This window comes from Phalangium opilio, unplaced genomic scaffold (genome assembly GCF_054372755.1).
Source record: "Phalangium opilio isolate 3A_F unplaced genomic scaffold, DU_Popi_V2 ptg000013l_1, whole genome shotgun sequence".
NCBI classification, from domain to species: Eukaryota; Metazoa; Arthropoda; class Arachnida; order Opiliones; family Phalangiidae; genus Phalangium; species Phalangium opilio.
This window is the reverse complement of record NW_028324148.1, coordinates 14,966,206-14,990,824: the sequence shown is the minus strand read 5'-3', so window position 1 is coordinate 14,990,824 and position 24,619 is coordinate 14,966,206. Positions and strand designations below refer to the sequence as shown.

General features: G+C 37.6%; 6 protein-coding genes across 8 annotated transcripts in view; 4 read left to right on the top strand and 2 right to left on the bottom strand.

The window, feature by feature from the left end:
• The first annotated feature begins 423 nt into the window (after window positions 1-423).
• Window positions 424-4,727, top strand: LOC149709482 (hydroxyacyl-coenzyme A dehydrogenase, mitochondrial-like). Its single transcript, XM_089864862.1, has 2 exons — window positions 424-942; window positions 3,802-4,727. The coding sequence occupies exons 1-2, from the start codon at window positions 670-672 to the stop codon at window positions 4,474-4,476; spliced, it is 948 nt and encodes a 315-aa protein (XP_089720988.1). The 5' UTR covers window positions 424-669; the 3' UTR covers window positions 4,477-4,727.
• A 1,083-nt stretch (window positions 4,728-5,810) lies between these two features.
• On the top strand, window positions 5,811-8,369 carry LOC149709481 (protein GUCD1). Of its 2 annotated transcripts, none has more exons than XM_089863661.1 (8): window positions 5,811-5,943; window positions 6,598-6,666; window positions 6,724-6,823; window positions 6,903-7,000; window positions 7,560-7,671; window positions 7,798-7,846; window positions 7,934-7,993; window positions 8,059-8,369. In XM_089863661.1, the coding sequence occupies exons 1-8, from the start codon at window positions 5,861-5,863 to the stop codon at window positions 8,148-8,150; spliced, it is 663 nt and encodes a 220-aa protein (XP_089719787.1). In that variant the 5' UTR covers window positions 5,811-5,860; the 3' UTR covers window positions 8,151-8,369. The 2 variants fall into 2 exon arrangements, with proteins under 2 accessions (XP_089719787.1, XP_089719782.1); XM_089863656.1 differs by having other exon boundaries at window positions 7,919-7,993; window positions 8,059-8,356.
• Window positions 8,370-8,736: 367 nt separating this feature from the next.
• Window positions 8,737-10,882, top strand: Rab21 (RAS oncogene family member Rab21). 2 transcript variants are annotated; one of them, XM_089864854.1, is made up of 6 exons: window positions 8,737-8,876; window positions 8,949-9,025; window positions 9,086-9,344; window positions 9,472-9,698; window positions 9,754-9,842; window positions 10,640-10,882. In XM_089864854.1, exons 3-6 carry the CDS (start codon window positions 9,138-9,140, stop codon window positions 10,768-10,770), a joined length of 654 nt encoding a protein of 217 aa, XP_089720980.1. In that variant the 5' UTR covers window positions 8,737-8,876; window positions 8,949-9,025; window positions 9,086-9,137; the 3' UTR covers window positions 10,771-10,882. The 2 variants fall into 2 exon arrangements, with proteins under 2 accessions (XP_089720980.1, XP_089720981.1); XM_089864855.1 differs by having other exon boundaries at window positions 8,757-9,025.
• Window positions 10,883-12,499: 1,617 nt separating this feature from the next.
• Window positions 12,500-24,619, top strand: part of LOC149709471 (palmitoyltransferase ZDHHC6-like) — a 60,813-nt gene continuing 48,693 nt past the window's right edge. Inside the window, exon 1 of the mRNA XM_089864851.1 lies at window positions 12,500-12,980. The gene's annotated coding sequence lies outside the window, so the exon portion shown is untranslated. The remainder of the gene's footprint in view (window positions 12,981-24,619) is intronic.
• LOC149709479 (UPF0046 protein C25E10.12) lies at window positions 13,185-16,380 on the bottom strand. Its single transcript, XM_089864853.1, has 4 exons — window positions 15,858-16,380; window positions 14,658-14,910; window positions 14,359-14,585; window positions 13,185-13,610 (listed from the first exon to the last, which is right to left on the bottom strand). Exons 1-4 carry the CDS (start codon window positions 16,159-16,161, stop codon window positions 13,480-13,482), a joined length of 915 nt encoding a protein of 304 aa, XP_089720979.1. The 5' UTR covers window positions 16,162-16,380; the 3' UTR covers window positions 13,185-13,479.
• Window positions 17,317-19,069, bottom strand: LOC149709478 (uncharacterized). The gene is made up of 3 exons (XM_089864039.1): window positions 18,827-19,069; window positions 18,073-18,347; window positions 17,317-17,502 (listed from the first exon to the last, which is right to left on the bottom strand). Exons 1-3 carry the CDS (start codon window positions 19,067-19,069, stop codon window positions 17,349-17,351), a joined length of 672 nt encoding a protein of 223 aa, XP_089720165.1. The 3' UTR covers window positions 17,317-17,348.

The following is a 24,619-nucleotide window of genomic DNA, read 5'->3' as shown; positions in this document are numbered from 1 at the left end:
CAATTATTCCTATTAGATGTATGTATTCCTGTATATGGGAAACGTTGAAATTACGAAAGTATTTTTTAGTAAAAATTATGAAGTTAGAAAGAATTTTTATTAAATGCCAAATTTATTTTCTAAAATAAATAATAACATTCATAGATATATTTTTAAGTGTTTCACAATAAGACATTTTTGAAACCTAAGAAAAACATACAAAGCAATCAATCAACAGAATCTGTTAAGTACCTTGGAAAACAGTAAACATTACCACTGAAAAAACGCTTTTTCTATACGAATTTTCAATTTTCCACTCTAACAAGCTGCTAAAAGACTATAAAAACGATTAAACTATATTTTACGCTTGCTTTTTATAGGCCATAGCAATTTCTTCGAACTCATTCATTTTTTACGATTTCAGAAGTGTTTTGGTTGTTGTTCGAAAGTGGTACTTCTACTTCGGCCGTTCGGCGCTCAAAGTACGCCTAGCTAGTTGTGCTGTGTTTTTTATCTCAATTTATTTCGACGTCACAATTACGTTGTTATCAGTTGGCAACCATTTGAGCTTTGAACTACTACAAGTGCATTTGTTCGGAAAACGTTGGCACAGTCGCTGGAACTTAACCTTAACCGTGAGTTAAGCCTTTGTTAAATTTCGTAGATTGCCCAATTTTAGAACAAATAGAAATGGCTCAGTCATCGGGTTTAATGAAAACCATCGCGAGGTTAAACTCTAATATTACAATTAAACGGAACATATCCAAAGTCGTGGTTATCGGTGCCGGGCTTATGGGTTCGGGTATTGCCCAAGTTGCTGCTCAAACGGGACACGATGTTGTATTAGCCGATTTATCAAGCGATTTGCTTAAAAAATCGTCAGCGAATATTCAAAAAAGTGTTGAAAGAGTGGCTAAAAAGCAATTTGCTTCCAAACCAGAGGATGGAGAAAAATTTGCAAAGGTTAGTAACTTTTAAAACGTTTCTTATTCTTAGGCCTTGGTTCAAATTTGTTTTAAATTTAAGCAGACGATGCAAAATTATTGAGGTGAATAATTAGGCTGGATACGCGAAGGAGAAAATGCGAAGTGATATTGTAGACATACCTAATTATTAAAGCTAAAAGTTCAATTAGATTGTAAAAGATAATTAATAATTTTTATTATGGGCTTGTAATTTAATGATGACCGACAAAGCAGAAATATAAAGTATTCATATCTTCAAATTAAAACAAATTTGAACAAAATTGGTTGAGAAAAAGCCGTATTTTTGCATTGAACCCCTTTATGGAAAGTCCCTATGCTATTTGTAATATCCGTAGATCAAAATAGGCCTAAAAGGAATGGAATTCCATTCCGCGTTCTTTATAGTCGGCTTTTTCTTTAATTTCTTTGGTATGAATGGAATACCTCGTCCTTGAGTAAATACCACGCAAGGTTGTCCATTCAATACCAACCCCCACGTGACTTTTAGACGGAATGTACCCCCCCCCCCCGTCCCGTGGAAGGGGGTCCGTCCGGGATTTGACGCGCGCCCAGATATTACTCTGTTCTCCATTCCTACTTCTAAAATTAAATCTATCCCTGCGTGAATACAGAGGTCGAATCGTAGCTTTTTCTTAAGGGGTTTTTATATTAGTTATTGAATCGAATCAAATAAACGCAATAAGGATATTTATTTATTTATTTCCCAAGAAATATTGACAAAAAGATTAATTAGTAAAGAAATTAACACGTGGAGATATAACAACCATCATAAAACACTACGTAATTTATTAATTACTTTCGCGGTCCAAATGAAAATGTTAAATTTGAACAAGCGCAAGCTCCTTTATCATATCCATATAATTTCAGTGTTATTTTAGTGAGCGTGCAATGCACATGAGTTTTATTTGGATCGGGGCATGGGAAGCCGTCGCAAGCGCTTCGGCTATCGCAAAGACAAAAACATTGGGGGTCCTGGGTTGGTGCCTTTAGTAAAGCCTTTGTGATATTGGGAGCGAACTTGTAGAGGAGCTTATAAATACGGTTTTCTCCTCGATGTATCTCACATGCTATTTCCGTTTTGGTTGGGCATTGCAACGTCTCGTTTTGACATAGTTTGGCCTTCGTGTCCTCGTCACAAACTGCGATATAAAGAGCTTATTTTGAGGGTGAAATTAGTCGGTATTGTTAGGCCCAGCCAGAAGTATATAATACTTCTCTTTTCGAGAGAAGTGTACCACCACAAAGCTTTATTGTAACACAGGGTTCGTACGTAACCTGAAAACCTCGATAAGTCAGGGATATGAAAATTAGGGGAAAAAGTCAGGGATTCAAAAGTTTTTCCTAAAAAAGTCAGGGATATGTCAGGGATTTCGTTTGGTATATCAAACCATGCTTCAAACCATGATAGCTTCAAGCAATGCTAAATATGAGACAGGTGTGATGAAGTGGGCTCTGGCAAACACCTTAAAATGGTCCCAGGGATATTGCCAAAATTTGGTCAGGGATAAGCTGCTGGAAAAGTCAGGGATTTTTAATGTAAAAATTTCGTACGAACCCTGTGTTGTTTCGCCCAGCCAGAAGTATATAATACTTCTCTTCGAGAGAAGTGTACCACCACAAACATGATTCTTTTAATTTGGCATACTTACAAACAGTAGCGTTAGGTTCGTATTTAGATAGGATTTTATAATCAATCCGGGCCCGGTCCACCCCGCCGGAATTGAGCTTGACCATTAGGCTCAAAATGATAAAGGCATACGTGAATAGCATATTGTACTTCTATACTGAACGCCTTTTGAATGATGTTGTCCTTTTTCTCAGTGTTAGTTAGTTAGAAGTTAAGCGCGGAAGGATTTGCAGTGTCTTCAGCCTTAGCGCGAGTTATGACTTGTACATCTTGTTTATCGTGTATTATACAAAACTGCGCGAGGTAAAGGTTCACTCGTTGTTTTATTCATAAAGATTATGGCAAAACATCTGTGAAATCAAAACGGCGTGGTACGAGTTCAGGAACATTATGTTCTTGTGCTGTGCTATGCGCGTTACCAGAAGGCGATAATGGAAGAAGGATGACACTTCCTGTCCTCTTAATACTTTAGTTCTGTAACACTAGCTGTTCCCCGCGGCGTCGCTCGCGTGTAATAATCAAAATGATATAAAGAATGGGTAGTTTTTACTGATTCGACTAATTTATTTTGTAGCACCCCTAGGAGCGAAGGCACTCGGCGTGGCCTGTCAGCCCCTAGGGATGCATTTTTAATTACTTTTCACGCGGACATTATTCCATAAAGAAGGGTTTTTAAATTTCTGGCCGCCATTTAAAAAGAGGGAAACCCGAAAGACCATTCAGCCCGTCTATAGGTTAAAGGAAACCAGTGTACTAAATATTTGCGAAATCGGTTGAAACGCGCGGACTTTGTTGCGTAGAGAAGATTTTTAACATTTCTGCGCGCCATTTATTAAGATGGCGGCGGATTGGGGGGGAAATCTTTCTTAGTACGCGCCTACTACTTACGAGTAACGTTCCTCCAAATTTTCAGAATTCTATGTAGGCAAACGGTTTGGACTGATCGTTGATTATCAGTCAGTCTGTCAGTTAGGACTTTGATTTATATAGATTTATATAGATATTGGGAAGATTCATGTTACAATTACCCCTCCCGCTTTGTGGTTGTACACTTCTCTCGAAGAGAGAAGTATTATATACTTCTGTCTGGTCATACACATAATGAAGCGGTAGACAAGAAAACAATGTTTGGGATTTTTCAACTGCGAAACTTCAGTCTTAACTTAAACTAGGCCTATATTAATTAGATTGTTAATTGATTAATTATAGGACGTAATTGGACGAATAAGTCTTAAAACGGACGCTGTGGAAGCTGTTAAAGACGCTGACATCGTTATAGAAGCCATCGTTGAAAACATGCCGGCCAAGCACAAATTATTCTCCTCTCTAGACGTGGCTGCCCCGAAATCTACAATTTTCGCTAGCAACACGTCATCGCTTTCAATCGGCGAAATCGCCTCTGTCACTGATGCTCAACGCAAGGCCCAATTTGGCGGATTACATTTCTTCAACCCTGTCCCCGTCATGAAACTAGTTGAGGTCATACGAACCCCGGAAACTAGTGACGCTACCCATAATACCTTACTCGAATTTGGGAAAAAATTAGGCAAGGTTACGATCACGTGTCGCGATACACCTGGATTTGTCGTCAACCGACTGCTAGTACCTTATATGATGGAATCGGTTAGAATGCTCGAACGCGGCGACGCAACTGCGAGAGATATCGATACCGCTATGAAATTAGGGGCCGGGTATCCCATGGGGCCTTTCGAATTGACGGATTACGTTGGGTTAGATACCTGCAAGTTCATTTTGGATGGATGGCATCAGAAGTTCCCCGAAAACCCTTTGTTTAAGCCTGTTGAGTTGTTGAATAAGTTGGTGGCCGAAGGGAAGTACGGTGCTAAGACGGGCGAAGGTTTTTATAAGTATGATAAGAAGTAGGTAGCTGGGTTTCGTAGTTACTCACTTCTCAGAGCTCAGATTATTAACTTCTGTATGAGTTAAAAATAGGTAACATATATAAATATTTTTCTATGAATTGCGATGTATTATGGGTTGATTGTTCATGAGTTTTGACTTGTATTAAACTTATGTACTGCGTATGATTATTATAAAGTGTTAATTTCATGTTCATAAGTTTTGGTTTTGTAATTGGTAAATAATTAGTTTAAAATAAATATTTTTCAAATTTATTTCCACGGTGTTCTATTTTGTGCTGAATTTGTAAATTTTTTCCACGAATAAAGTAATACATTGAAAAATTAATTAAAGGGTTCAAGTTCAAAGGAGTTACCTAACTTCGAATCGTTGAACCTGACACTTCCCCCCTCTACTTTTTTACCCACTCGCTATGTTAAAGGGAGCCACCGGAGGGTATGCTAGCCAGTCTGCCTATTCGTTTCAAATTTCGACGCTGCACTTTTGTGGCGCTGAATCTGCACGTCCAACTTTGTTTCAGTTTTCTGTGGGAGAAGCCTGGTTCTAGGTGGCCATGGGGGGGATACTTTCTATTCACTCCCCTCGTAGCTAGAAGAGGGCTCGGAAATCCGCGGGAGGGAAATGCAAACCCTCCGATGGCTCCCTTTAAGCTCTATGAGGAAGATCGTCGTTTGTCCCACTGTCCGACAAGCCCCTTTAACAATTCGTTCGAAAAATGCCTTGAGCTTATCATAGCCAAAATTGTCCTCTACCCAATGATACCATAAGTTCGTAAGATATGTTCATGTTCCATATGTTTGTTAATCTCTGGTAACTTAGAAACTGGAGCTTGTAATTTTGAAGTGAGTGAGTGAAGTAGGTCATAGATTCAGGGTAAAGCGAGGGAGGCCTGGTGAGTGAGGCGCTGCTGTCAAAGGGGGCTTAGTAATGCAGACTAAATAGGACATAGATGGAAATCCTGCAAAATTAACCACCACCGAGTGTACTTAGGACTTCAATTGACTCGCTTAATTCCGTCGTTCTCCTTCTCGAACTAGTTATCTCGAGTTGTCTGTAAGTCTCTCAGTAGCATTACAAACTTGGATAGGTAGTGTCATTCATACTTATGGAAGGAACATAACTTATAAACTTATGATGATGGCATCAGTAAATAAAACTATTTTGTGAAAACCTTTTTTTGGACGCAGATTGACTTCGTGTCCTTTATGTTATCTTTAATAAAGATAAGGTATTTTCATGCATATTTTTAAAGATACGTTATCAATCAGTTCGAAATTTCAACCGCCAATTTCCGTACGTTGAGTGCAACTGTCATTTATTTTTGCTTTTAGGTTCGATTGCGTCTTTCCAATAAATTATTGAGGGTTTGGTGGTTTGGTAATCAAACATGAAAGTTATCATTGATTTACCTCATGTTGTACAAAAACGTAGTTGGGATTGTGGAATTTCAGCCGTTGCTATGGTACTAAGGTCAGTCAATGTTTGTGTTGTTAATTTAAATTGCAAGTGTTGTTGGGTTTAGTTGTAAATAACGTGAAAACAGTAAGTTTGATCAGGAATGCATACAGCTAATTGGAATCATTGCGTAGCCGTTTACGCAACGTAACTAGGAGGGTTTTGTGGGAGGAGCTATAGACTAATCGTTATCATAAGTTCATAAGATATGTTGGCCATAAGTTTGTCTCTGGTAACTTAGAAACTGGAGCTTGTCACGAAGTGAATAAGGTAGGTCATAGATTCAGGGTAGAGCGAGGGAGGCCTGGTCAGGCGCTGCTGTCAAAGGGGGCTTAGTAATGCAGACTTAATTGGACCTAGATGGAATTTGGTCCTGCAAAATTAACCACAGAGTTTAGGACTTCAATTCTCGTTTCCGTCGTTCTCGAACTAGCTCGAGTTGAAAGTCTATAGCATTACGAACATGTATAGATAGTGTCATACTTATAGGGAACATATCTTATAAACTTATGGCTGTATCTATTCCCGATTAAAATCATTTCTAGTTTAACTTAAATCATGTTTTACACGGAAAGTAACATACATTAATTTTTAACATTGAATGCACTTCATACTTATTGCTGTTAAGTTTAATTATGTTGAATTGAAAAATCCGTTTTGATTTTTTAGATCGGAAGATCGAGATAACCTTTTTAATAATCTCGAAAGTATATCTCTCGAAGAAGGTTTTCGTACAAGGTAATTAACCTAATTAAGTTAATAATTAATACGTAATTTGAATTATTTTACGTGTAGTACATGGACAATTGATCTGGCTTATCTCCTAAAACGTTTCAATGTTCATTGTCTTTATTGCACAAAAACAATCGGAGTTCATCCAGAATACAACGAGATTGTAATTAAGTTCAAAATTCATCTTAGCAATTTTATTTAATTCTTAATTAAAATAATTAATTATTAAATGAAATATCAAGTCGTTTTATAAGAATTCAGCCAGACTTTCTCAAGACGAAATTAGAGTTAATGAAAAATTCTCAAAAGCCGAGACAAATGGTATCAATGTTATAGAAAGGTGAGTCACGTGAGTGTACAATGAATGTAATGTGAATTCACTCAAATTGTAGTGACTTCGTGTTGAATGTATCGTGAATTCACTCGTATTATAGTGATTTCGTCTTGAATATAACGTGAATGCACTCGTATTATAGTGATTTCGTGTTGAATATGTTACGTGAATTCACTCGTATTGTAGTGATTTGGTGTTGAATATAACGTGAATTCACTCTTATTATAGTGATTTTGTGTTGAATGTATAGCGGATTCACTCGTATTGTAGTGACTTCGTGTTGAATGTATCGTGAATTCACTCGTATTATAGTGATTTCGTCTTGAATATAACGTGAATGCACTCGTATTATAGTGATTTCGTGTTGAATATGTTACGTGAATTCACTCGTATTGTAGTGATTTCGTGTTGAATATGTTACGTGAATTCACTCGCATTGTAGTGATTTCGTGTTGAATATGTAACGTGAATTCACCCGAAATCTGGGTGAATATCAAGTGAATTCACTCAAATTCGAGTGACAATTTATTACTATATCTACTAGACGTTATCATTTGTTTAACAGATCAGTAAAATTAGAAGAAATTTTGAAAAACCTTGAAAAACATCAGGCTGCAATTGTGCTAGTAAACTCGTGGTTGTTAAATTGCAAAAATTGCTTAAGTGCAATTGTACCAGTAAGTACCTAAAATAGACCAATGAACGCTTTTGAAATAATCGACCAATAACCGCTTTAGAAATAATAGACCAATCAAGAACCAATAACACTTTTAAAATGGATAAATAATACTTTATTGTTACAGGGAGTGGGTGCTTTGAAGAAAGTTCTTTCCAAAGCGAATTCTTATCAAGGTAGGCCTAGATAAAATTAATTTTAATTATTCACAGAGAAATGAATTTACTAATTAGTAATATTTAAATCAGGACATTATATTGTAGTTTGTGGATTTGATTCAGAGTCAAAAGAAATATATTATAGGAATCCTTCAAGGAGAAATAGTAAGATTTCAAGTTTAATTTAAATGTTTATATTTAGGCCTAATTGTTTTGATTATTATTTGAAGAGTTGTGCAATACTGATTATTCAAATTTCAATGAAGCGAGACATAGTTTCGGGACGGACGATGACGTCATATTTATAATAAATGAAATATAATGTTTGTTATGTGAAATTAATAAATAAATGTAAATAATTCAGATTATTATAATAAAAGTAGGCTTAAATTTTTTTTAAAAATAATTCAGTCAACATTAAAGGAGACCATGCTGCAGTGTAATTCAAATCAAATGAAAATGAAAATCGTATGTTTTAGGCCTTGGAATGCCAAGGCCTATTTACCACTTTTACAGTCTACAGAAACTGTAGCAGTCAGCTCTTCCCACAGTATAAAATCTTCGGTGCGTTCAGGTGTTATCAACATTTACAACCGGACTTGATTCACGCCGGTAGGTTGATTTTAGCCGAACGCAATAAATTTTGAGATCGCTTCAGGGCCGGAAATAAGCACAGGACACTGGACATTGTCCAATAAAATTTTAAAATGTCCTATATTTTTTTCAAAAACTAAGGGGTCACTGGATATTTGACCAATAAATTTTCCGAAGTTTTGATAGCTTGACTATGAAGATGCGACACTATTTATGCACACGCCAGTGGACAATGTCCAATAAATTTTCCAGACAAATAGGGGGTCACTGGACACATGTCCTATAAATGTTTTTTCTTATTTCCGGCCCTGGATCGCTTTAAAGATAATTGCAGACGAATTTCTGTCATTTCGACCTTCCTCCCAGTTCGACTGATTAGGGTGAAGTGTTTAACGTGTTTTAATTTATTTCTTATGTATTTAATAACGATTAAATCGCTTATTAATTAACAAATGTACGCTCTAATTATCCGTTCATGATATAATTAAATCGGCGTAATATTTAATCAAGTTTATTTCGACTTTAGCCTAAAACAAGTCAAAGGCTTAACGAAAACTAGAAGTTTGCTCCTCACTTGGCCGACGTTTCCTGGTCATGATTAAAGTAATTAATCTAGTTAATTAAGTAATTAAATTGTTAATGCTTAGTGCTACAATATTTTAGAACCACTAAACACTATCGCCTCGTAAATTCTATCTGTGATAAGACTCAAATTATGGCGAGCGGGAATTCAGCGCAGGGTGGTGCACGTAGTTACTCTTTCAAAGTAGTTCTATTAGGAGAAGGCTGCGTTGGCAAAACGTCACTGATTCTGAGGTACGTCGAGAATAAATTCAACGATAAACATTTCTCTACGCTGCAAGCGTCATTTCTCAGCAAGAAATTGAACATTGCGGGTAAAAGAGTCAACCTAGCAATTTGGGTGAGTTTTTATAGTAAATTTTTACCGTTTTTTGTTGATATTTGTGAAAAGAACGTTATGTGATCTTAGAATGTGTTCAAATGTAGTTAATGTACGTATTTTTGAAAGAAAAAATTACAATTTTCAGGATACTGCGGGTCAGGAAAGATTCCACGCTTTAGGTCCTATTTATTATCGAGATAGTCACGGAGCTATTTTAGTTTACGATATCACGGATCAGGATTCATTTCAAAAAGTTAAAAATTGGGTTAAGGAGTTAAAGAAAATGTTGGGCAACAATGTCTGTTTGTGTATCGCGGGAAATAAAACTGATTTGGAAAAGGATCGAGCGGTTCCCATCGAAGAAGCGGAAACGTAAGTTGTACTACATCGTTAAAGAATTCCAATGTTATAAAATATATTTCAACAGATACGCAGCGTCAGTGGGGGCCAAACATTTCCAGGCATCCGCGAAATTAAACCGAGGAATTGAAGAAATTTTCTTGGAGCTCACCAAAAGTAATTAGTAGTTTTTTTAACGCTAAATCTTACGTTTTTTCGTTTTTACTTTTGCGCTCTTTAGAGCTAGCAAAAGTATTGTTCCGACCCTTGCTGGCAGGCTGGGCGCCTTTTCTATCCCCGTTTCCCCCTTTTTTCGCGTACACGGTCGGATATTTGCAAGGTGGCTCTGCAACATCAATATAATTTTTTATTTAAGAAAATATTTTACGCCCTGACAAGGAACCGATCCCGCGCGCTTTGGATCCCCACTTTTCTCCTCAGATTATTGACTAAAGCAAGTAGTCCACTAAGCCTTGTGAAACCGTATCATTAACGTAACGTCACATATCCAAATACGAACAGAACGCCATCTGATAACGATTCTTAAACGACGCTTTCGGACTTAGGTAATGGGCGCCCTCTTTCGGATGATTTACGAACTTAAAACGGTAACTATACGGTTTCGCAAGGCTAAGTGGACTACTTGCTTAAGCAAGCTGAGCCACGGAGTTATGTTGACAAGCTACAGTTATTTGGTAAAGCGTATCTCGTGAAGAGATAATCGTCGCCTGGCAACTACCGCGATTCACTTATTTAATTAAACTGTAAACCAAATTCGTACTAGATTGGTTTTATTCATAAACGGAATGCTATTTTATAAACAATGGAAAAAAAAACGGAAATTATAAATTTGCCGGGGTCATCTTATATTGAATATAGTAATACTAATTCTAGTCACTAGAGGCCGCGCAAAAGTGTAATCTGGCCGGTGCCATCTTGTTATTTCACTGGTTTTTCTTTCTTTATCTTTTTAGATATGATGGAAGTAGCGGAAAATAATACGGAAAACCGTGCGAGCAGTTTAGGTCGCAATAATCGTCGCAACGTTGTTATCGTTGATGACGAACCTGAACAACAACACAGAACCGGATGTTGCGGTGGATAACGCCCCGCCCCCATTTTGTTCCATCTCAAAGTTATATCTTAAGATGAGTGTCTTTTTTGTAACAATTTTTTCATCGCAATGCTTTTTAATAAATGAGATTGTAAAATAAAAATTAATTAATTAATGTAAGTTAATGAAACGCCCTCCCTTCCCTTCCCCCCCCGGCCGCCATTAATTTAATCTTAATAGGTGCAGTCTAAACTAATTATAATTAAAATCAGACACCCTTAAACGCTAATTGATTGACCAATAAACTCGCGGCGATATACCGGTAACGCTTTTAAAAAAATTTTAGCAATAACCTTGTAACCGATTACCCCGGTGCAACTTCTGTAGCTTCTTTCATTTGTAAACGTAAATTTCGGGATTTCAAGGTCATTGATTATTTAATTTTGGTGTTATTTATAAATACAGGTGAGTATCTACTCCATTTTATTCGCGATGCATGTGCCAAGGCTTAACGCGCGGTTTTTAAGTGGTAAATCCGCGTCAAAATGATGTGTCGTCTGCTTCACAGTAGAAACATTTCAATATTTTTTCTACTGTGAAGCAGACGACGCATCATTTTTATTTCGATTTGTCAGTTAGAAATCGCGCGTTAAGCCTTGGCTCACGCATCACGTGGATTCGATACTCCCTTTAACGTAGTTTCCGATTAATCGCATCGTTCCGCTCGCTACTTGGCGTAAATTTTTTTCCTACAAAACCAGGAATTTAGTGATGTTACGTAATTTATAAGATTTCATATGTAAAAAAAAATATAAAATTAGCTCAACTATTTTATTATGTGCACTCTAATGATGAACAATTCCTTGTATTATAGATTAAATACGATGATATAATGAGTAATGATAATTATTAAAAAGTTTATAACCAATTTTGTCTCTTTTTAATTTGTCTTTTTCCCGATTTGAGCCCAACCAGCCAGCCAGGTAGTATCAATCAAATAACCTCAAAACCATAATCGCAAAAATGTAACAAATTTGAGGTATTAATACTCCTTGCCTCTAAAAGTTGCGTATTTTATTTCAAAAACACTGTTTCAAACTTTGAAACTTATCTCAAAAGCCTGGGTTTGTTTTAATTAATTATAAATAGGATTTATAAGTTAGAAAAATTAATTTTAATTTATGAAATAATTTTTTTTTTCGTGGGCATCCTTTGTTTGGCAGCCCTGTTGATAAACGAAAAAAGGTATCATGGGTGTGAACATAGACATTAGAACACTATTAAGAACCTAGACAAACTATTGCGAGGGGGGTCTCGCGATTTTCTGTTAGGAAAATTTCCATCCCACCCCTTCGCATGTGTGATAGGGTTTTTGATACGTGGCGCCCCTATCGGCGAGTGAAGGAGCTATTCAATTTGAACAAAAAATAAATATCGTAAAGTTTCATCTTGCAAATGTTTTAATTCTCTGTTAATAAACATCTCTTTATTTTACAAACACTTTTCCTTCCATTAATTAATACGGAAATTAATAAAAATTAATTAAATATAAAACGTCCCCGGCGGGATTCGAACCCGCGATGTCTCCCTCCCAAGTACTGACCGCGCTCGAAGCTGCTTAACTTGGAGTGTTAACATGGGGTTAGTAATATTTTAGTTTACCTCGCCGCATGTAGATGGCGCTACAAGCAACTCACCCTATCACACACGCGAAGGGGCGCTTCCATTGAACCCGAATCAAAGCTGAAAATTCAACTGTTCCTCTTGTATTTCTATGGGTGTGAATTATTCCTCCATGTTTTTCGAACTGTCACTTGTTGCATGGCTCACCGTAGTCATTAAGGGTAAAAATTAGATTTTCTATTATAACTATATATTTTTGTCGTTTAAAAGTTAAATTAGTAATTAATTAACGGTCTACTTAAATCTTAAAACGTAAAATGTGGCTTTTATTCAATGAATTATGTTAAAAACGGGCTTAATCGCTAAGCCTAATTTTCTGACAATGGAAGCCAAGGAGGACGCCGGTTCATGGCGGAATTTGTAAGCCTTGGCTTTCAACTTCGTGATACGAACTTTACGCTTGAAAATTGTACAAATTATGAACTATGGAACTTCAAATAGTACTTATAATGAACATAAATGATGTAATAATCATGGAAATCTAATTGAACATTGAAGAATTCATCATTGCAAAGAAAGAACTTCTCAGATGGAAAAAACCATGATGTCTGACATCTTCTTAGGATATTGAATTAACTGTGAGTACACTTTTATTTATATATTTCATTGTTGCAGTCTTGCAAGGTAAGAAGAAGATACTAAGGTATTTGTAATGAATGCTGCATATCCTGTAAGGAATATTGACATGTTTATGAAGTTGGAAAGGTAGTTTAACTAGTAGGCCAGTTGTAGGGCGTGAATTAACTAGTAGGCGAATTGTAGGCAAGTTATTAGACATTACGTTAAATTAGAATAATTTTATTTTCCTTTTTCCGTTGATTATAAATATAATTACAGTAGATTTAGAATAAATTACAATAAATATAAGCACTAAGCATGCAGGCGTTGCATTTAAACTTTTTCCAAATCTCACGTATCACTCACTTTCTTTCACTGTTCAAAGCGTTTCTTGTGTTATTTTAAACATAATACTGGTAATTCGGTGGAGCAATAAATTAGCATAATTATGTATAGATAATTTTTATAATTTGTTTGTGATCTATCACTAATTAGTAAGCAGCTAGGTGATTATTTTCATCAACATTGTTTAGTTTGACCCGCCGGTAATTGAATATCGAAGATTATCGGAGGGTTAACGGGTTTATAGTTGACATTGCACGTTGAAGCGTTGATAAATACGGTTGTGCCATCTGTCGTGATACCATAGCCTAAAAGAAATTGAGTTTATTTATATAAGATATGTTTCATACCTTTGACAGTTGTTAGTTATAGTTAGTCGTGGAGTGACGTAGGTCATGTGACGGAGATCATGAGTCATACATAAAGATACGTGGGTTATGTGACGGAGATTATAAGTCATATATAAAGATACGTGGGCATACGTCATAGATAAAGTTACGTGGGTCAAAGGGCATACGTCATAGATAAAGTTACGTGGGTCAAAGGGCATTCGTCATACATAGAGTTACGTGGGTCAAAGGGCGTAAGTCATGCATAAAGTTACGTGGGTCAAAGGGCATACGTCATAGATAAAGTTACGTGGGTCAAAGGGCATACGTCATAGATAAAGTTACGTGGGTCAAAGGGCATACGTCATAGATAAAGTTACGTGGGTCAAAGGGCGTACGTCATGCATGAAGTTACGTGGGTCAAAGGGCGTTAGTCATGCATAAAGTTACGTGGGTCAAAGGACATAAGTCATGCATAAAGTTTCGTGGGTCAAAGGACTTAAGTCATGCATAAAGTTACGTGAGCCAAAGGCCATACGTCATGCATAAAGTTACGTGGGCCAAAAGCCATACGTCATGCACAAAGTTATGTGGGTCAAAGGCCATATGTCGTGCATAAAGTTACGTGGGTCAAAGGGCATACGTCATAGATAGTGTGACGCCTGGCGAGACACTGAACCATCCAAGGGCTAAACCGCGTGTTGTAAATGAATTAAGGTTGCATTACCTTCGTGAATATGACCAAATACGTGATACTTTGGTTTGACGCGCTTCTGAACAGTTTCCAGTAATTCAATGCATCCAGCTCTCAGACCGGAAAAGGCCAAATCGCCGTGACCAATAGGGGGCGAATGCGTTATTAGAACTTGGGTGTCGTCTGGAATCGCGTTCCATTTATCCAAACACTCCTGACCTCTGGGAAGATTGAATGCCCAGTTGCCGAATTCTGGTTGCCTGCGCAAATACACCTTAAGTTCTATTACCCTTCCTTTTTGGAACAGTACCCTGTATAAGTTATGAACTGACCATGGTGTTCCATAGATTTTAATTCCATAAACCTCGTAGGCTTCGTCCTCTAAATAGGTCGCTTCGGTTAAAATGTGTGTACCATAGTGACACTTATCATTTTCGTATTTTTTAACCGCGTTGTCGTGAAGTTGGCGGCAATGCCCTTGGAAGAACGCGTTAGGTGGGGTGTAAACTGGCGCGGCATGCGTCGGGTCGAAACTTAATTCGTGGTTGCCGGCTATGACGATTTTGTAGCGATGAGGAAGACTTGCTAGACGTAAAAACAAGAAGGGCAAAAATCATTTTGATATACTCCGTGTGGTTCCAATGTGCCAAGGCTGTACAGTGAGTGGCTCGCTTAAATTGATTGCCACGTAAACTTTGAGAAATGCCTTAGCAATTCAATTCTCGCGGAACACTATAAGGTGCCATTTCTAGTTTAGCATGCGATTGACAGCTACTAGTTTGAAGCGCTACACCCTGTCTCTCCTGAAGCTGGCAGTTTAAAAGCTATATAATTTGCCACCGTTATATGTTAAAGAATTGGAACACTGTGTAGACAACCGGAGTTGCTGAAGCCTAGTCCATACATGTTTATGCCCAAGAAAACTGGTTCTGAAGTCGTAAAACTGTTGGAAGTCAGAGACAATATATACTCATACCGGACTATTCTTCATTTCCAGTACGAGTTCAAAATGAGTACACTTCTACAAACTCTTATAAGATACGTTTCACAACTCCTTTTAGAACCCGAGCTTTATACTGAACTTCAAAACCGTCCTCGTGCCACGATTTTTGAACTATCAAAGCCGTCATTAATTTTACCAGTCCCCTTTACGATTGCAATATCCATGAAATCGTGTGCACTGCCTTTTCGCGTGCATCACACTAAATAACTAACTAACTGGGTATCAGCGCATAACTCCGTTAGTATTTACATAACCACACGGAGTCAGGGAAATAGATTTTAGTGGGGAAAATTTCGCAAGTTTTACTAAAATTGCAACATAGCAACGTTGAACATAACAATTAATAAGTGGATTTAAACAATAATATTCTTAAATTTAAATATACCTGTTAACACTGACAACTATAGCTTTGTTTGACCCTATAAATAATTAGTGTAAAGCAGGACATACACTTAAAAACCTAGCATTAAAAGCCACCTAGCAACTTACTCCATGATCTTAACATTATAATTAAGTTAATTTTAATTACCTAGAAAATCGTTAAATTCTTTTACTTCACGGGTCGATCCAAATTTAGTAAAATCACCGGCGTGTATATAAACGTCACCAGGTGGTATCTGATGCGTCATTCGGTAAATCACACTATGAGTGTCCGACATGCACACGAATCTCACACGATTATTTTCGTTAACTTCGCTCACTAAGTCACGCGGTTCTAGTTCTTTCACAGTTTGAGTTTTACTTAAGTATTTATTCCAAGCTTTGGTAGGGTCAGAGGTCAAGGGGTGAACTTCAATTTGACCCCCAGCACTACTGTCACCATTTTTGTCCATCGTAGAACCACCGAGGTAGAACTAACTAAATCGAAATAAGTTTTAGTTTCGATTTGAAATTCGTATCAAGTTTTGATAGCGGAGATTGCATCAGACGATGAAACAAACTCCGGGAATTACAAGGAGGTAGTGTAAACACTGTAGTGGTAATTGGGGTGTTTGTAGATAAGAGGGGACAAAGGGAATTATAATTGCGACTCTTTGATATCTGAAAATTTTCCGGTGATGTTGACTTCGACAAAGAGATAAGATACTAGCTCCTACAATCTCTATAACTATTATCAGGGATAGATTTAATTTTAGGAGTAGGAATGGAGTCTAACGGTTAGTATTTACTTCAGTTATTCCGACTCATAGACTACCCAGTATAGAGCCCCTCCCTCCAACACGTAACGAAAAGTTTAAATTATCTTATTGGCTCCCTTAAACCCTACGTTTTGATTACGTTGCTGACGGGGACGGCGAAAAATACGTAATTCCTTACTGTCGCTATGACCCGCCGCCTCTTCTTTCATACCCCCCCCCCCGATCCGTGGAAGGTGGTCCGGTCCTTTGACGCGCGCCCAGATATTACTCTGTTCTCCATTCCTACTTCTAAAATTAAATCTATCCCTGATATTATAAAAATAAAACGTTTTTACAAACTGAAAAAGAAACCAGAGATATGTACTACATCGTTACATGGTTTTGGGTCGCCACTCACTGTTCTTGTCACGGCATCTGAGGGACAAATATTATTTATTCTAAAGGTAATATTACGTCATGACGATTAATATCACGTGTCACAGCTAAAAACTGTCGATTCTTATCATCAGAGGCGTCAACTTCATTATCTTAACACAATTTCTTTACTTTTTATTTCGGCTGACATTTTTTGAAGCTAAAAATAAATTATTTTAGAAGTTATGTTAAAAATGACGGTTGCTTTTAGCAGCACAAGGGTTAAAAACGAAGGGAAACGAAATAACCAAACCTGATTATTTAAGCAGATACCCGATCAGTTATATCTATCTTATATAACTGTACTGTATAAGGAATTTGAGGCGATATTAAAATTGTACAGTATCATCAAGATTTTATTTTGATCAGTTAGTTTTTGTTCAAAGTACAAATTGAATTAATTACTCTTTAATTGTGATTGTACAATGTTGTTGTTAGGACATAGCCGCGGGTCGTATTGATTGATATTAGGTTTCAGATTTGAAATACTTGGGGGTGATTTTGCAAGCGCAGTGATGGGGTGTGGCCACGTAACCCCATTGAGGGGTCGACTGAGGGGCGTCCTTCTTCCGGTAAAACATGTAGATCCAACCATAACGTTCCGCGCATTCGCTGTCGTACCTCATTGGAAAAGTAAATAAATTAGCGTTATAATTAGAAGGATTGAGATGGATTTCTGTTCTGGTTTATTTATTTATTGGATTCTGATTGTTGTAACCCCAAGTTGTTGGTATCCTTGGAAAGGGGAGGAATAGGGCTATGACATACTCAAAGGATTTCCCCGTATCTCTTATAGAACCAGAGTTATGGAGAGGATGTCTGTGAACATTTTTCTTAATTACTCGGTCCCTAATTGTTGTAACCCCAAGTATTTAGTATCCTTGGAAAGGGGAGTAATAGGGCTATGACATACTCGAAGGACTACCCCCTATCTCTTATAGAACCAGAGTTAAAATGTGTCGTGTAAATAAGCCCATGTTAATCCTATGGAGAGGGCGTATATGAACATTTTTCTTAATTATTCGGGCCCTAATTGTTGTAACCCCAAATATTTAGCATAGTTGTAAAGGGGAGAAGTAGGACTATAACATACTCGAAGCACATCCCCGTATCTCTCATAGAACCAGAGTTAAAAGTTGTTGTGTACATGACGTCATGGAGAGGATGTCCATGGTCTAAGTTAATACTTACAGCGGTGAGATTCCTATGCAGGCGCCTCTTTCGGCGACGCACCTGTAGGTGAAGACGTACTGTTGAACGTCATCTTGAACGATTTCGACTTCGTTTTCGTAGAAATCTTGGCTGGAGTTTAGTCGTTCCCATCGGCGATCGGTTTTGCAAATTTCTTCCGATGGTAGAACGAGGCCTCGACGCCGGTTCGGATAAATTCCCATTTTTTCCTTGTAGTAATTCGAAGCTTTCTTGCTCCTCGCAACGTTGTTCGATTCTTCGTTTGAGTTCATTTTCTGTTAATTAAAATTTAGTTAATGTGAATTAATTTGTTCACGAACGGGGTTCGAAAAAAACCCCGGGTTTTATCGAATATTTTGGGTCTTATTGGGTTTTCTATGGCTTGGTTAAAAACCCAATAAACCCACGGGTTTTTCATGGCAATGGGTAAAACCCCAATAAAATCAGCGGGGTTTTATGGCAATGGGTGAAAACCTAATAAAACCCGTGGAGGTTTTCTGGCAAGGGGTAAAAACCCAATAAAATCCGCGGGTTTTTTATGGCAAGGCGTAAAAACCCCATAAAACTCGTGGGTTTTTATATGACTATGGGTAAAAACACAATAAAACCCAGTGTTTGTTTTGGATTCGAACCTTGGAAACTAAATGAAGCTGCATTCCCCTAAGCTCACAGCGTAATTTATACTCTAGTTCATTGCCGGGGTTCTCTTTTAGAATTAATTACAAAGATAACTAGGTAATTAGTATTGTCTAACCTGAACATCCGTTTCGGGTGTGTCTAGACGGTCAGGATCCGTCGTTGGCTTTTCTTTACCAACCCAGAAGTACCTCTGGTACAATGCCGGATGGTTTCGAATATGATCGTAAAAATCCCGCATTCTGCTTTCGATGAATGCCGCCTGATCTGGCGTTAGTCGACTCTTTTCGGGGTCCAATTCTCGAAGTTCCCTTAACAGATTTCCCGTATAGGCTATAAACGAATAAAATATGTTCGGCATTCCATAAGTTTGTCACTGTGTACAAACTGGAGCTTGTCATGAAGTGACAACGTCTCGATGTTACAAGATTCGTGTTTACTTACATTTTAAAATAAGTTGTAAAGCACCGTTATCTCCTGGGAAAGTATGCTGGTAATTTTGACATAAAACTGAAAACAACAAAGTATTTAATTTAGTGATGGACACAAGCTTAATTTACCGATATCTCGCTTTATAATCCATTTAATTGCCGTGACCAGTGGTCATTCAAATCTTTTCTTAACTATGGGGTAAAATATTAATCGAAGTCGGGGTTGGGTTGCACACGTCGGGGTAAGAGACAACATACATAGGTTTCAAAATTGTAGAAAACATAATAGAATATCTTGAAATTTCTTGGTATTTTAAAATTAGCTTCGAGGATTATAATATACCTCTGCTAGCACACTAAATTCCGAGCTATAGGCGGGGGCGGTTACCAAGAAGGACCATTGCCATTATAAAAGAAGGGGCGAGGGCCACCGGTTCGCGACAAGGAGGATGGTCACCTTCCTTTGGTGTTTGTTACTATACTCGGTTTAATTGTTTAATTATACATATAGTTTTCAGACTATTCATACCATTTACACAACAAGGAGGCCAGGCTGCTTGGTACTGGACTTTGTCCTTCAAGCAGCCTGACCTCCTTGTGTAAATGGTATGAATCCTCCTTGACAGAAAGCTATCTACGAAGAAGAACTTAATTCTTTGAGACGAATTAGACGATTTGTTTTTGAAAAAGGTCAAAAAATAATTTCCTAGTACCGAAAACCAACCTCGAAACGAAACATTTCACATCTTAGGTCAGTCCTGGGTCGGGTCGGGGTCCCGCGTACCTAACACTACGTCTTAACATGACATAACTATCGTTAACTAAATTTATTAAATGATACTTCGTTAATAAAAGTAAACAATATAATTTCTTGACGGAACTATTAACTTAGATGGTAATTAGAACTGCGTCTTACCTTTGTATTTGGCAAGGGACAAGTGAAAGACGATGGTTAGTACGAATCCCCATAGAAAATACATGGTTGTACTTGTCAGGTTAATCTAATTACTATCATTTACAAATGACTACTAACTCTATAACAAAATTATCTTTGCCCGAAATTATTCCACTGTTTTTGGGACATCCGTTGTTGGCGGGAGTGTCACTATGAATGAGTTCTATGGATTTTCTTCTGTCCTTTTTAACAAGTTGCCGATCTTTTTTTCTTTACCCATAATTCCTCTCTCCTCGCAGCCGTCAGCTAAAGATTTTTCTTTCTTTAGTTGATTTGTTCAAACCCCTTCAAATTCCCTCGTCGAATCAGAAATAAAGGATATGTATTTCCTTTACCAGAAGCTTATAACTGTCACCGAAGTTCACATCACAAACTTCTCCCAGCCAAACTTCGAAATAAGTCATGTTTACAACTCCAAAACCAGTTTATTCATTCGTTGGACTACTTTTTATAGTTTAAACCCAGAGCCTCACTGGTCCCAAGGACTACTTTACTGATTCCAACTTAAATACATAGAGTAAGGGACACTGGTCCTTGGGAAATGGGACTAGTTCAATTATTTGTTGGACCACTTTTGTAATTCAAACCCAGAGCCTCACTCTGGTCTACTCAAGGTCTACTTTACTAATTCCAACTTAAATACATAGGGTAAGGGACACTGGTCCATGGGTCCAGTTTATTAATTCGTTGGACCACTTTTGTAATTCAAACCCAGAGTCTCACTGGTCCCAAGGACTACTTTACTAATTCTAACTTAAATACATAGAGTAAGGAGCACTGGTCCTTGGGAAATGGGACTAGTTTAATTATTCGTTGGACCACATTTTTAAATCAAACCCAGTGCGTCGCTGGTTCCAAGGACTACTTTACTTATTCTAACTTAAATACATAGAGTAAGGGACACTGGTCCTTGGGTCCAGTTCAATAGTCGAGAAGACCGGTTTGGAAAAAATCATATCGAACAGTTTAAACTATACGTTGATCTTAGCGACTGCCATATAATAATCTCCTGGGTGTATGGATATTAGGATAGTACCTTTTTTCTTGTGGAAACTTGTGATTTTTGGTTGCTAGGCAACGTATATATGCTAATTTCCTATGTCCCACTCACTTTGAGAGACAGTGTGCCCACCTTTTCCCTGGTAATCTGTCCACTGTATATTTGAAAAGGAACCCAAAAATATTTTACTCTATATACGGGGTAAATTCCCTTTATTTATGTGGAACACTGAAAAACAATGTACTAATTTAATAAAGGGGATAATCACTAAAATGCTCCTACATTTTTCATAACTTGTGTTAGGGGGTTGTTTAGAACATTTTCGCCCCAAAATTGATGATTTTCCATAGAACCATGTCCCCTGTACTTCACCCCTATAATTAAACTGCCTTTCTTTAACACCCTGTATTTATTTTTTGACCACCATGTCCAATTAGAGAGAAACAAATCGTAAGTTCTTAAAATAAACATGTCTTTTCATAATCAAAAATATGGTAATTTAAACAGTTATGGGAGATTTTTATTGGATGTGATATTTCAACTAGTATCACGCGGTTTTTATCGATTGACCTTTGAACTTTTAAAGGGCCATTCTTAATAATTATGTAAATAAATTTTACGTTAATATTCATTTTAAAAATCAACCCAATTTTTCTTTTTAGAGTTTAAGGTCCCATTTAATTTTTAACCTGATGATAAAAATCAACTTTCTTGTCCGATCAGTTCACTCTCCCTTTAATATAAATCGAAACCACAATTCGGAACGTGCCTTTTCCTTTAAAGAAATTACTCCCAAAAATTATTCCAGTTCCTTCCTTCCTTCCTTCCTTCCTTCATGCCCGAAAAGATGAATAAATATTTTTATTCATTCTTGAATAAAGAGGCAGATCGCAAATTGGCGGACGATACGAGGGGCTTATCACCCCCTCATCGTTAATACTACGCACTTTACGCGAAATTATTTCCGAGGGTAGAACTTATAAAGATGAATCGAGTTAATAATACAACTCCAAGAGACTAGATTCTTTTCAGTTTAGATAACGCGTGTTAAAAGAGCTTAGAGAAATTTTCTTCCCCCATTGTGTCTCATTTCTTGAACTAAATAGACCTTTTCAACGTAGGCAGCCATAGGTATCGGGACATAGAAGGGGTTGATACATTGTCATCCGTCTCCACCGGCGCACTCTCATGGCACAAAATGACTACAGCGCAGGAGCCAAAAAGCGATATGGAAGGAAACGTTTTACCCCCTTGTCTTTCCTTAGTTAAATCGAAAGGGTCCGTTACTGGGCCGTTCAAGATGCCTTCCCCTCCTCATTTTGACTCTACTTCCTCCGTGCTTCCATAGATCTATCTTACCGCGTTCATCTCCGTGACAAAAATAAACTGTAGACGCTTTGGAAGAGCATACGCGGTAACGTAGCTAGTTGTTCCTTTGGAGTTGTATTATTACCGCGTGATAAAGTCACACTTCAAAGGAACGTATAGCGAATTACTCCGGGTGACTTTCCCCTCGGTTTGATATGTTCCGCTTAACGAATCGTGGAAATGAGTTATTTATATTTGAATTGGAGTCCCTGATGTATTAATTCTATCAAAATCATTCCGTACGTGAGGCTACATCAGATCATCAATGAGCCGACACAAGAAAACGTACGTATTCGGCATACTCCATGGTCTCCTGCGGGTTATAGCCGCTTCCAGGAATGCATATAGCTAATTGGAATCATTGTGCCTCCATATCACCAACGTTAATGTCTATGTTCGTTTTGTGGGCGGGGCTTGAGAACTTGGTATCGCCACGCCTCATAATTCTGTTGGCGTCTTTCAAACTATGATTTCATTGGTTGGTACTTGGTAGCAACGGTCAAGGTTGATTATTCGCGTGGTAAATTTCGTCATATATAATGATTAGTCCTAGCTAGCTCTTCCCACGAAATCCGCCTAGATACGTTGAGTGAAAAACGGCTTCGAAATTATTCCAATTAGCTGTATGTATTCTTTCTGTTACTAAATTGCAAATTTCCGTGCTACCTACCTAGTTCTCGGAAAATTAATGAGTTGACCGCGCCAAACGTACAACGAAGTTATTGCTTAAGTCGCAGACATGGTCCCTTAGGGTTAAGGATAATGTTTTTAACCACTGGAGTTATACACTTTATTATTAAGGGTTTCGATACACATTGGGTCCCTATGAAGGTCCTCGGCATGATACCTGATTAGTCAGCTATCATGACGTGATAAATTAGGGGAAGTAATTAGGTTTACTTGCATGGGAGGTGGGGTCATGTCACTAGGCGGAAACGGGGCAGTTGGCACCTCAGACCATTTTGTTGGCACCTACAGGGTAGGGTATTACCTTAAACATTGTCGCCCAAGAGATTGGCTTACATGAGTGCTCCACACTCCTAACCTTAATTTGGAGTTGTGTCTTCTAAAGCATTTGAATCGAGACTTGATGGATTTGTGGTATACTTCTCTCGAAGAGAAGTATTATGTACTTCCGGTGTTATATATAATCCGCTTTGGTAATACCAAGACGTTATATCAAGTTTACTAGGGAGAAGGTATAAGATGCCTAAGTATTCGCGCCCCATAGTCCCTGCAGCCCCCCTTTCAAAATACAAGGGGGGGGGACTTAAAAGGAGGCCTGGCTATTTCGCTACACTCTCCTCAGTCGGAAAATACAAGTAATTTTCGTCATTGGTGGCGCCACGCTGACGTGCACGAGTTTTCAAGAACCAATGAGATGCTGGCTGGTTGTAATTTAGAGGCGGCGGGGATTAACTCCGGACAGGCTACGTTTGGACTGGAGATAAAGCTAGAAATGTGCAGACGAATTTATACCTTCTCCCTAATAAACTAGATATAACTTCTTGCTGTAGTACTGACTGTATGATGCGGAGAAACTGCATCTGATAGAGTTAGAACTTAGTTTCCAGGAATGGAGAAAAGAAGAAATTCAATTTGACGAATTTCACCGTCCGTACGTTTGCTTTGCCGAGACTTACTCTCCTGTCATCAGTTACTCAAATAACGCCCCCAGACTAGTAATGATATTGCGTTCGAGCTAATTGAAGTAATACGCGCGAAGGTACCTCTTATCGGATATATTAATACGTTGGAAATACCTTTGTCTTCATTGTTACAATATGAACGAATATTTCCTTAAATACGTCGGACAAACACGTCACATTTCTCTGTGTGTACATTATTTCATTCACGAATTAAATTTGACATTAGACGAGGAGTATTAAAAATATTAATACTACCTATAGTGATATTGAAAATTATAAACACCCGAATGACGTCAATTGTGACGTAGAAGTAGTGATTAAAGGGTATGGGAATTTACAATTTCATATCATATTTTACCACGAAAGTGGTATTATGTTAGACTTTCAAGTCTCTACTTTTAAAATATCAAGTTTTTAATATAATTAAACCAAAGTTTCTATTTTTAAAATCCATTGGAAAATCACGAAAACTCAGTTTCGATATATAAATAATTTTGTCTTGTCAGCT